The 12,151-nt window shown below is 40.6% G+C and overlaps 1 protein-coding gene across 1 annotated transcript; it reads right to left on the bottom strand.

The window, feature by feature from the left end:
• Positions 1-628: 628 nt before the first annotated feature.
• On the bottom strand, positions 629-2,116 carry LOC107178675 (uncharacterized). The gene is made up of 2 exons (XM_052443832.1): positions 1,514-2,116; positions 629-1,393 (listed from the first exon to the last, which is right to left on the bottom strand). The coding sequence occupies exons 1-2, from the start codon at positions 2,114-2,116 to the stop codon at positions 629-631; spliced, it is 1,368 nt and encodes a 455-aa protein (XP_052299792.1).
• Between the last annotated feature and the right edge of the window lie 10,035 nt (positions 2,117-12,151).

Below are 12,151 nucleotides of genomic sequence, written 5' to 3'. Positions count from 1 at the left end.
CCATTATACTGTCACAAACCCAGACAAGGAATTTATGGCTGATTAGATGAAATTCAAATTTTTTGATTCCATACTTTACCGCCAAAATCTCTTTGTGGATCACATGGTAGTTCTTTTCAGAGTCTTTGAATTGTCCGCTTGCATAGGCACTGAAATGGTCCAAGCCATCTATTCTTTCGAGAAGGATGGCACTCCAGTAATCATCACGGGCATCTGTCTGCAAAATGAGTTGTCCAGTTGTGGGAATTCTGAGTGGAGGAGGTGATTGAGCTATCACTTTCAGCTGCTTGACAGCTTCAGTCTGTGCTGGTCTCCAGGGAGGACACATGTGGGACAGCTGGCTGGTGTGGATTGCAACTTTAGGAATGAAATCTCAAACATAATTAACAATCCCGAGGAATTGTTGAATTTTCTTTTTGGTGAGATTTGTATTTGGAAACTTTAATAATTTGGTTGCAATGTGCGGGCCAGGTTGGTAGTGGTCATTTGTGATCACTATGCCAAGAAAGTCAATAGATTCTTTTGCTATGTTGCTTTTTTTTTCAGAAAGCATGATTCCATGAACCTGCACAATATGAAAGAAATCCAAAAGGAGTTGTTGATGGCTATCATGATCAGAGGAGAATAATCAAATATCATCGATGTAGACCAAAGCATGATGGAGGATGGGACTGAAAATTTTTGTCATGGCCTTTCGAAATAAGGACGGAGTAACTTTAAGACCAAATGGCATAATAGTCCATTGATAGTGAGCATTAGGAATGCAGAAAGCAGTTTTGGGATGATCAACTGGTGAAAAACCAGCTTTTAAATCAAATTTAGAGAAGGTACGTGCCCCTTGAAGATGGACAAACAGGGTTTGGACTTTTGGAAGGGGGAACTTATCATCTTTAAGGAAAGAATTGAGTGGCTGGGAATCAATGACTAACCGCTTTTTACCACGAACTAATTCAGATCTTTTTTCAATATAGAAAGCTTGACAAGCCCAGTCTGAATCAGTTGGTTCAATTAGACCTTGTTCAAGCAACTGAGAACATTCTTGCTTAGCAAGCAAGAGGTCTGAAGGAGACATACTCGGGTGAGATGCTTTTGTAGGGTTTATGTCTTCATTGAGTTTAAAAGGAAGGTGAATGAAGAACTGTTCATTTTTCCAGAGAGGGGAAGGATAATGGAATTGAGAATGATTTTCTGGATAGAACTCAAGAAGTTTTTGTGAAATATGACTGTATGGAGATGGGACATCAGAAAGTGTATACAGACGAAGCATATCTGTATAAGGCAAGAACATCTGCTTGTAGCGAATTCCAGAACTAGTAATGAATAGATTTTTGACCAAATGAAGGATATCAAAACCTATGAGCAAGTCTTTATCTGGAAGAGTGGATGCTACAATCTTTTTCCAAATAATGCAATTCGGAAATAACTGAATACCAATGGGTTTTTTTGGTAATCAGAGTTGTTTCAAATGTTTCGCCATTGACTGCTCTAAATAATTTGGAATGGTTTTCCCAACAGTCTGAGGAAGGACAGAATGATCAATCATACTGGTATCTGCACCAGTGTCAATAAACCTGATGACAGGAATAGGTTTATGAAACTTTAAAGGAAGGATTGACATTTTGAGAGAAGGTCTGGGAATGGTTGAAACCTGGTTGACATTTTGAACTGTAGAAATGACTGAAATACCATCAGAATCAGAAGATTTTGCAAGGATGAAAGCAGTCTGATCATTTTGTTTTGACTGTTCTGAGAAGTTGGATTCAACATCTTTGTTTTCAGATAACAATGAAGAATGTTGGAGATATTGTATGAGAGGAACAGCTTTGGCAGATTTATGAGGACAGTTTCGAGCAAAGTGACTGCGTTTCTTGCAGATGAAACAACGGTTATGCTTCTTTTTTCTATACTGAGAAACATCTTTTTTCTTGAAATACCGAAAAGGCTTTTTGGAGGATGATTTTTTGTGGAAGTGTTTCTGAAAGTGTTTTTTCTTCTCGGTTGGACAAAAACATTTCTTCTCATCTTTGCATTCAATTTGGAGATAGGGTTTTTTTGCAAGCTTCAGAAAAGGGTTTCTTATCTGCCATGAGATCTTTGAAGAACTCTTTCTGTTCATATATTTTGTCAAGGCATAACATTGCTGTTTGAAAAATCTTTCCAAGAGAAATGTCAGCTATGCTGAGATTTGTGGCAGTGAGTTGTCTTTGAAGATCAGGTTGAAGTTCTGAAGGAAGTGAAGTGATGAAGACATGCTTGAGGGACGGTTCATTGAAATCGTTCAGCTTGTAAAATAGAATACTCATTCGTTTGTAATGAGATTCTAAAAGATGTCTTTTGAGAGAACAGCATTTCATCTGGTAATATTCTTTTCGATCTACTTCTTTGGAAGCTGTGCGTTCACCTATGAACTGTGCCAATGGGGGATTGCATGAATTGGAGCTGTCTGTATTCTCCCAAGCTTTTTAACCAATCTCATAAAAACTCGTTGAACGGGCCATAAATTCACAAAGAAAACTTTCTGGATTGGCATTAGGTTTGGTTCCTTGGAGATCAATCCATGCAGCATATTCTTGAAGATGAGAAGGCCATTTGTGACCTGGAATGTCATCAAATGTAAACCAAGATGCTGAGGAAGGTTTGGTGGAATGGTCAGTAACCGGTGGAGGCATTTGTGGAACCGGTTCTATTAGAGCTTGTGTTTGATCATCAGAAGAACTGTCTTCTATAATAGGCGTTGCAGTTGAGGCACTTGGGTCTTCAGTCTTGGTTGCCATCAATATGCTTGTAAGGTTAGCATATTCAGATTTAGAATCAGTGGAAGTATAGGTTGTGTTTAGGGATGAGGAAGAGGAAGATGAAGAGGAGTCTGAAGAATTAGAGTCATATAATGGTTTGGACTCAGATGCAGAGGAAAAGGAGTCTGAACTGTATAATGATATTGATCCATTGGACCTTTGTCTTTTGTAGGAGGTTCTGGAGTGGCTTTTGGTGAATCTTCAGGAGGTATTGGAGAAGAAGGATAAGCCTTTGACTGTGGCTCTGTGATTTTGACCTTGGATTTTGATTTTTTGGGTGAAGATGGTTTAGGTTAAGGGGTTGGTTAAAGACGTGAGAATCCAAAGAACTGGTTGTAAACAGGCGGTTGAGGTCTGGATGGTGTGTAGAAAGGTGCATAAGTGTCAAATATTGGAGTGGGCGTTGGTGTGGATGCTATGTGGGTGAAAAGTGATGGCCAGGTTTTTTCAGTATCAATTCTGGCTAGCTCAGCTTTGAGTCTTCTTATCTTTGCTTCTTTTTTGTTGAATTATGGACCCCAGATGTGATTGTTGATCATTTCTAAGATCTGTGTTGAGCTCAGAGATTCTGTCCTGAAGATGTATGTATATCTGATCAAGACGATTGCTGATTGAATCCACCTTGTTTTCAGTCTGGGAGACTTAACTGGCTACTTGGTCAATTTTCTTTCCAAGTTGGTGGAGGGTTTGATTCTGAGCACTGGCATTTTTGGTTTGCCAATTGAGAACAGCTCTATATTGTTTGGGTTCTTCAGGTTGGCCAGAAGCAGTAATAGGAGATTGGACATAAGGTTTTGAGATGACTCTGGTTTATGTATCTGTCTGTCTTTCAAGCGGAGGAAAGATTCTTCATAAGATTGCCTTGAAAACATTAGGCATGATCTGATTGGTTGTACAGGAGGTTTTGGATCTGGTGGAGGTTGTTGAGGAAAAGGTTTACAAGATGTCTTGGGAAAAGAAGGTTTTTTCTTTTTCTTTTTTCTTCACCGCATTTCCTCAAGTTCATCATCAATATCCATATCATCCAAACAAGGACAATCCATATTGCACATATGGGCGTCAGGAACATCCCATAGAAAGTGACCATTGAGTTTGTCAGGGTACACAGGATACCCTTCAGAAGAAAAACCATAGATGTGAAGGTTCTTTTCCTGACCAGTTTGAACTGCAGTAATCATTGCAGTGTAGGAAAGCCTTGGAGTTTCTGAGACTTGATTGGGAGCTTGAAAAGACAGTTTGACTTGGCCATTTTGTCGTCTTTCAAATGTGGCTTCTGTTGTTTGAACTGGTTCAGAGTTTTGATGGAAATGCTCATAATTGGTCAGTCATTCAAGAGGCATGAGTGTGAGCAATTCTTGTTTTTGGATCTGTTTAGTAATCTAGATGATGGTTGGAATTGTATCAGTGTCAGCAAGGATCATCAGAGCATCTAATGTAGTATGGGGTGTAGGTAGGTCTAGTGCATGATTTTGTAATTGATACACTATTTGGTGATGAAGGGTTGCAATCTTGGATGTGGGTGTTTGTTATGCTCCTTGGAGCTGGATCTGGACCTTAATGGTTGTAGGCAAGTTTGGATCCTCAAGAGAGAGGTTGAAGTTTGGGTAAAAGGTTAACAAAACACTACCAGCATGGAGTGTTGTTAGGACGGTTCCTATAACAGCGTGTTGATACTGTTTTAACATGGTATCTAGAAGAGCAATTTTGGCTGTGACTGGCAAGTCTTTTCTGCCATGGAGGGTAAGAATCAATCTAACACCACCAAGATGGAGATGCGTATACCCTTTGCGTTTCCAGTTTGCTACAAGATCTGGAGGGATTTCTAAAGTGACATATTGTTCACTTTGAGAGGCTTGTAACGCACACTGATCTAGTCTAGAAGGCTGGATGTATTCTTTAGGAAGTGGTCGTTTGGTAGAGATTAGGGTACGGATACTTCTGGTGAAAGAAGTTTTTTGTTTGTAGAGGTTGCAGGGACTCATGACGGGAAACTGAGATTCATTGATTTGAGCAGATTCAAGGATATAGGAATATTCAATAAGATTTTCTATTTTAGAGGTAACATGCTTTTGACAAGATTTGGGGAGTGATAGAGTAGAGGAAAGAGAAATATGAGATGAGGAAGAAGGACTTGAGGAAGAAGTTGAAGTCGTTTCCATGTTTTGAAATCTTCTTCTAGGAAATCAAAGAAAGATTATTTAGAATTTCTAATGATACGTGGCATTGTTACACTAGATCTATGACAGATCAAAGTCTGTCCTTAGGGCCAGTAGCCCGTAAGTACCATCAAGTGAATTACAACAAGCCCGCAAGGGCCAATAGTCCTTAGGGCCAGTACCCGATCTACGACAGCACAAGTCTGTCCTTAGGGCTAGTAGCCCGCAAGTTCTGGTTTCCAGCCGATATACATGTAGGTGCAAAACCTAAAACGATTCTTTAGAGGTTATATAGTCTTAAAACAGGGTACCAAACCGTTTAAGAAATCATCATAAGTTTTCTGATGCACAGGATCCTTACTGGAAGGCAAGTGCAGAGCATACTTCCTTAAGTTTTCAAAATGAACAAATTCAATTTTTTGTTCTTTTTCTTTCTTTAGATCTTTATTTGTAGAGAGAGAGAAGAGAGTTTAGAAATTCATGGTTTTATGAAAACACACGAGAGTTTATTTCTTGGAAAACTGCTATATCTTACAAGCGAGGGGAGAATCCTTTATATAGGAGAATTCTCAGGGAGATAGGACAGGACCCCTATCTTTTACAAAAGGAAAAGTAAAAGATACATCATGACACAACTTTAATTATTACAAAGTGACAAAGTGTGCTTTAATAATTAAAGCATGACTTTGACAAAAGCAAAAGCTTAAAGTAAAAGCAAACTTTAATAATTATACAAGATAAAAGCATAAAGTGAATTACAACAAGACAAACGACTTTATGGAGAGCGGAGATTCATGTAGTCGTCTTCAGATGAGCTGTCGGTTTCATCGGGATCAGTGTCACGAGAGGTTGGTGGGAAAAAGGTTTTGAAGAGCTTTGGATACTTACAGTGGGTACCACGACAAGGTGGATAAGGGCAATCTTTTCGGCATCCTGCTTTGGAAGGTGGTGATTGGGACTTGGGACTTGGCATTTGAGTGGCCTTGTCAACTTTGGAGGGTTGAGATGATGATCCTGGTTCATACATGGTTGGTTGTGGAAATTGTTGGAGATGTTGACTGAGGGGAAGGAATTCCTCCCATGGGTCTTGGGAGTCTTGGTAAAGGAAGTCAGTGTAATCTGGTTTTTCTTCTTTGATGATAATACCTGTGGACTTTGGTTTAGATATGGCGGAAGGAGTGGGGATCATGATGAGATCATGTTGTGGACCTAAGGAGGTGTGGAAGATGTCTTTGTGTGGTGGAGTTTGGTGGTTTAATTGACAAAGATAATTGTGTAGGTTGGATTGAATTTCATTGTCAATGACAGCTGAGTGAGGGGCAGTAAACCATTCATATACCCGGTCTTGAGTCCAAAAGAGATTTGTGTCTGGATGTTGGAAGTATGGCCTGTGAATGATAAATACTGATGTGAACAGTTGTGCTTCAGAGGCAGGCATACGTTCAAGATTGTAAATCTCTTACAGTTGTTGCAGCTTCTTTCTCCACCATGGGATAGGGGAAAACCATTCAAGTAATGTACAGGTAAGAGAGGTGGCTTTGTCGGGATTAAGAAGATGTTCCAAAGTGGGAGTAATTGGTAGGACTAACTTGGTTGCGTAAAGGACAGTTAGGCATCAGATGTACCATAACACATCTTCAGTGGTTTCTTTGGATGGATCAAGGGTTAAACCTGTAAGGAACATATTTTCGGGGTGGAAGGTGGAAAAGGGAAAGGACTCTGTTACAAGGTAGGCTTTCATGAAGAAGCGAAAGAGAGCTTTCCTTGCAAACTCTTGGATGACAAAGACAGAAGAGAAGTTTTTGTCAAAGGGAAAAGTTTTCTTAGTGAGAGCTTCTGGGGGTAGTGATGTAGCCATGGAGACGATCGGAAAGTGGTATGTAGTGGAAAATAGGGTGAGCGGTTTTTCTGGTTTTGAGAGTCTGGATAGCATATCTGGGATGAGGTTCTGGGATCCCTTTATATGCTTGACCGAAAAATCATATTTGGAAAACCAATCTTTTAATATGAGTAACATTTTTTCGGGAACAGTTTTACCTTTGAAATTAAGAATATTGGGGAAGGCTGAACTGTCCATTCGGATGAGAAAATGGTGTCCAATCAGATGATACTCAAACTTTTTGATGCCATTCTTTGGCGCTAAGATTTCTTTGAACACACTATGGTAATGCTTCTGTGTGTTAGAAAATTGTCCACTAGCGTAAGCGATAAAATGTTCTTTTCTATTGATTTCTTCGAGGAGGATGGCACCCCATGATTCATCACTTGCGTCTGTCTGCAATATGCGCTTTCCATTAGTAATCAGCTTTAATGGAGGCGGATTTTGAGCAATTTGCTTGAGCATAGTGACAACATTTGTGTGGTTAGCATTCCACTCTAGGGGCTTCTTTTTCAATAAAGCCGAGAGGTGGCGAGTGTAGTGGTCCACATGTGGGATGAATTCTCTGATGTAATTGATGATGCCGAGAAACTGTTGAACTTGCTTTTTGGAAAGTTGTTGATTTGGAAAGTGAAGCAACTCTTGGGCAATGTTGTTGATTTGGAAAGTGAAGCAACTCTTGGGCAATGTGCTTTCCGGGCTGGTAATGACCATCTTTTATGATCATACCAAGAAAGTCAATATTGTCTGTAGCAATGGTGCTTTTCTTGGCCGATAACATGATTCCATGACTTTGGACAATATCATAGAATTGAGTTAACAGCTGGCGATGTTCATTATGTGATCCTGAAAAAAGCAAGATATCGTCAACGTAAATCAATGCATGATGTAGGATTGGTTGAAAGATTTGGACCATGGATTTTTTAAAAATGGATAGGGCAGTTTTGAGACCGAAAGGAAGGATTGTCGATTGGAAATGGGCATTTGGGATACAAAAAGTAGTTTTGTACCGCTCAGAGGGTTCAATGCCTAGTTGCCGGAAACCGAATTTTAAATCAAATTTGGAAAAGATCTGGGCATTTTTGAGAAAAGTAAACATGCTTTGTCGTCGGGGCAAATGAAACTTGTCATCTTGTAAAAACATGTTTAATGACTGATAGTCAATGACTAGGCGTTTCTTTCCTCGAACAATTTTAGAATGCTTTTCAAAATAAAAGGCTTGGCAAGCCCATTGAGAATTCGTGGGCTCAATTAGACCTTGGGCTAACAATTGGGAACATTCCTGTTGGGCTAGGAGTAAGTCAGAAGGACTCATTCCAGGGTGAGTAGCTTTGGTTGGGTTAATGTCTTCATTGAGTTTGAAAGGTAACTTAATGAAGAAAGACTTATTTTTCCACAATGGGTTTGGATGGTTGAACTCAGAATGGGACTCTGGACAGAAACTCAAAAGTTTGATTGAAATATCCTGGTAGGACTGGGGGGATTCAGACAGATTGTAGAGTTTCAGAATGTCTGTGAAAGGTTTGAACATGGACTTGACATGAATTCCAATGGGAATGATTTGGAGGTATTTGATCTGGTGAAGGATGTCAAAACCTAACAAGATATCCTTATTAGGAAGGGTTGAACCAATAACTTTGGTCCAAATGACATAGTTGGGGAAGATTTGAATACCAATGGGTTTTTTGGTAATCAGAGAGGTGGTGAATAGTTTGCCATTGACAGCGTTGAAATGTTCTTCATACTCTATCCAGTATTCTGGGGGAAGAATATGTGGATTTAACATGCTGCGTTGGGTGCCAGTGTCTATGAGACCAATTGCTGGAACGGGCCTTTAGAATTTTGAGGGCAAGATCTGGAGTTTGATGGAAGGTATATGAATAGTAGTGTCAAGTGACAGTAACTGTTGGTGAAAAATGATTTGGGACTGGTCACTATCGGAGTCATCAGAGGAGTTGTGTAGTATGAACACAGTTTCATCATTGGGTTCATCTTGTTCAGAGAAATAGAATTCCAGTTCATCCTTTTCTGGAGAGTAATCGGTAGTGGCTTGAAGATGCTCAACTAACTGAATAGATTTTTCCCTTTTGTTGGGACAATCTTTGGCAAAATGACCTTTCCTCTTGCAGATAAAACATCTGCTTGATTTTCTCCGTTTAAAGTCTCTAGAAGAAGAGGACTTTTTCTGGAAGAATCGGTAAGGCTTTCTGGATTTGCAAGGTCTAGATGAAAATTCTGGAGTTTTGAATTATCGAAAATGCCTTTTCTTTTTAGAACTGCAATCACAATCCTTCTTCTTCTGACAATTGATCTGCAAATAAGGCTTTTTGCAAGCACTCCGGAATGGTTCTTTATCTTTCAATAGTTCTTTGAAAAACTTTTTCTGCTCGCAAAGTTTGTAGAGACAAGTTTTGGCAAGCTGGAAGATTTTGCCAAGAGAGATGTTGTCAAGAACAAGATTGGATGCGGTGAGTTGCCGCTGTATGTCTGGTTGGAGTTCTTCTGGTAGGGAGGCCAGAAAGACATGCTTTAATGTCGGCTTATTGAATCCATTAAGCTTATAGAACAGCAAGGACATTCGTTTGTAATGGAAATCAAGATCCTTAGCATTGAGGGAACAACATTTCATGTTGAGATAGTCTCGGCGTGCAGCTTCAAAAACTACAGAGGGGTCTCTAAGGAATTGATCATGGAGAACCGCAAGAGCACTTGAGACTTCTAGTAGATCAACAAACTGTAATTGGCGGTAGCACCCTAAAGAATCAAACCAATCTCTTAGAGCACCCGTAAAACGAGTAGCAAATTCTCTAAGGGCTGATTGAGTTGTGGCTCCTGGCCGTAGCATTTGGAGGTCAATCCAGGCGGACATTTCATTAAGTCGGTCACGCCATTTATGAGATGGAAGATCATCAAATGTGAACCATGGACCATTCGATGATTTTTGACTTGTAGAACCGGTCTGGGCTTGAGCTGGAGGGGGTTGGTTTGTGGCAGAAGATTCAGGCATTTCTTCTTCAACTTTAGAGGGAATATCAACATATGGTTATGTATGAGAGGTTTGGCCTTAAGTAGGTTGATCAGGCTGGGCCATCAAGATTCTGGTGATATCAGTATAGGACTTTTCAGAGTCACTGGTGGATGCTGAAGATTCTGTATCAGTTTCGGTATGGCTATCAGAAACAACTAGATTTGAATCAGAAGTTTGGTCATCGGTAGTAGGTGAATGGTCGATTATATGGGCACTAAATTGGTGCATGGGTTCTTTATCCTTGGATTGAGGAGGAGGTCGGGATAAAGGTGGTGATGGAGGTGCTGGCGGTGATGCCGGCGTATAACCAGGAGATTGATTTCCTGGGATAGAAATGGAGGATTGACGAATTGGGACGGGTCTTGGTTGAGGTTTAGGCTTTGGTTTAGATTTAGGTGGTGGTGGTAAAGGATTGTCTCTGAAAAGGGTATGAATCATGCCAAATAACTTGGAAGGATCATACTGTTTGATGGGGGAAAGCATAGAGGCAAATGGGTGATAAGTTGGACCAATGGAAGGGATAGGAGGTGATGTGGTAAAAAGGGTAGGTCGTTGTTTTTCAGATTCAATTTGATCAAGCTCAGCTTTTAAGCGTCGGATTTCTCTTTCCTTTTGATCAAATTCTGGGCCATAGTAGCACTGGGCAAGCATAGTTCGTAACTCAGAATCGAGTTGAGCAATTCGAGATTGGAGATTGTGGTGGATCTGTTGCATCTGTGCAGCGATGGAGTCAACTTTTTTCTCAAGTTGTTCAGTTCGCAAACTGATTTTGTCAACTTTGGAATTGATATTCAACAAAGTACCATTATGTGCTCTGGCATTTTAGGTTTGCCAATTGATGACTGATTCAAAAGGTTTGGGAGGTTCAAGGTGGCCAGATGTTATAATTGGTGAAGGGACAAAGGGTTTGGACACAACATTTTGTTGGGAATCTATGTGAGTGTCTAGAAGAGGAAAAGAAGAAGAGTAGTCTAAAGAAGTAGATGAAAACATCATACAAGTCAGTGGTGGTGTTGGAAGTGGGATTGGTGGTGGAGTCTCAGATTTGCAATGCTTTGCAATCTAGTAGAGTTCCTTTTTGTAAAAGGGTAATGGAGCTGGTGGAGGAGGAGGATCTTGTGGTGGTTTAGGGTCACAGTGGTGACAGGAGACTGGAGATTTTTTCTTTTTGGGTTTCTTTTTCCTGGTGGTGGAATAATCATCATCCTCTTCCCAATCATCCCAGCAGGGACAATTTGGGTCACACATGCCGGAGCCAGGGGCATCCCATAGGAAATGGCCATTTTGCTTGGCGGGATAAACTAGGTAACCTTCAGAATTGAACCCTGTAATGGGCAGATCTTCCTGGGCTGTCTGAACAGTTGTGATCATTGAAGAATAGGTAAAGGAGAGCTGAGGAGGCTCTTGTGGAGCACTTGGAGGAGGTTTAAAAGTCATTCGGACTATTCCATCTTGGCGTCTTTCAAACATGATTTCAGATGTCTGAATTGGAGCTGTATTGTTATGGAACTGTTCATAGTTGGAAATCCAGTCAAGAGGCATAAGCTTGATGAGCTCATGACGGGGAATTTTTCTGGGGATTTGGATTATGGTTGGGATCTGGTCAGATTCGACTAATACCATGAGGGTATCAGAATGGTGTTCTGGAGTGGGGAGATCTAAGGCATGATTTGGAAGCCTATAGACCAATTGGTGGTGTAGGGTGGCAATTTTGGCAGAAGAAATTTATTCAGCACCTTGGATCTGAACTTGGACTTTTAAGGTTGTGGGCAAATTGGGGTCTTGGAGAGAAAGGTTAAAGTTTGGATAAAAGGTGAGTAAAACACTGCCTGCATGAAGAGTTGTGAGGACAGTGCCAATAACAGCATCTTGGTACTGTTTAAACCGGGTATCAAGCATGGCAAGGCGAGCTGTAACCGGTAATCCTTTTCTTCCATGAAGGGTAAGAATCAGTCTGATGCCTCCAAGATGAAGATGAGTATAACCTTCGCGTTTCGAATTGGAAAGCAACTCTGAGGGGATTTCGAGAGTAACATATTGCTCAGCAGAGGTGGCTTGAAGAGCACATTGATCCAGGCAAAAGACTGGATATATTCTTTGGGGTGAGGCCGTCTAGTAGAGATGAGAGTACGGATACTACGAATAAAGGAACTGGGGCGTTTGTACGAATAAAGGAGAGGGTAGGATGACTCACTGATTTGGGCGGATTCAGGGATGTAGGAATATTCGACAAGGTTTTCAATCTTATTAGTGGTATGAGAAGTGCAAGATCTGGGCAAAGAAAGAGTAGAAG

Source organism: Citrus sinensis, chromosome 1, assembly GCF_022201045.2.
Source record: "Citrus sinensis cultivar Valencia sweet orange chromosome 1, DVS_A1.0, whole genome shotgun sequence".
NCBI classification, from domain to species: domain Eukaryota; kingdom Viridiplantae; phylum Streptophyta; class Magnoliopsida; order Sapindales; family Rutaceae; genus Citrus; species Citrus sinensis.
This window is presented reverse-complemented; position numbering and strand designations above follow the sequence as displayed.

What these genes read in the sequence shown, in the direction of transcription:
- LOC107178675 (XM_052443832.1), bottom strand. Translation starts at nt 2,116, where the DNA reads ATGAACAGAAAGAGTTCTTCAAAGATCTCATGGCAGATAAGAAACCCT. An exon ending in ATTCTGTCCTTCCTCAGACT is followed by an intron (nt 1,394 to 1,513) that starts GTTGGGAAAACC and finishes ATTTGGAAAAAG; the next exon opens with ATTGTAGCATCCACTCTTCC.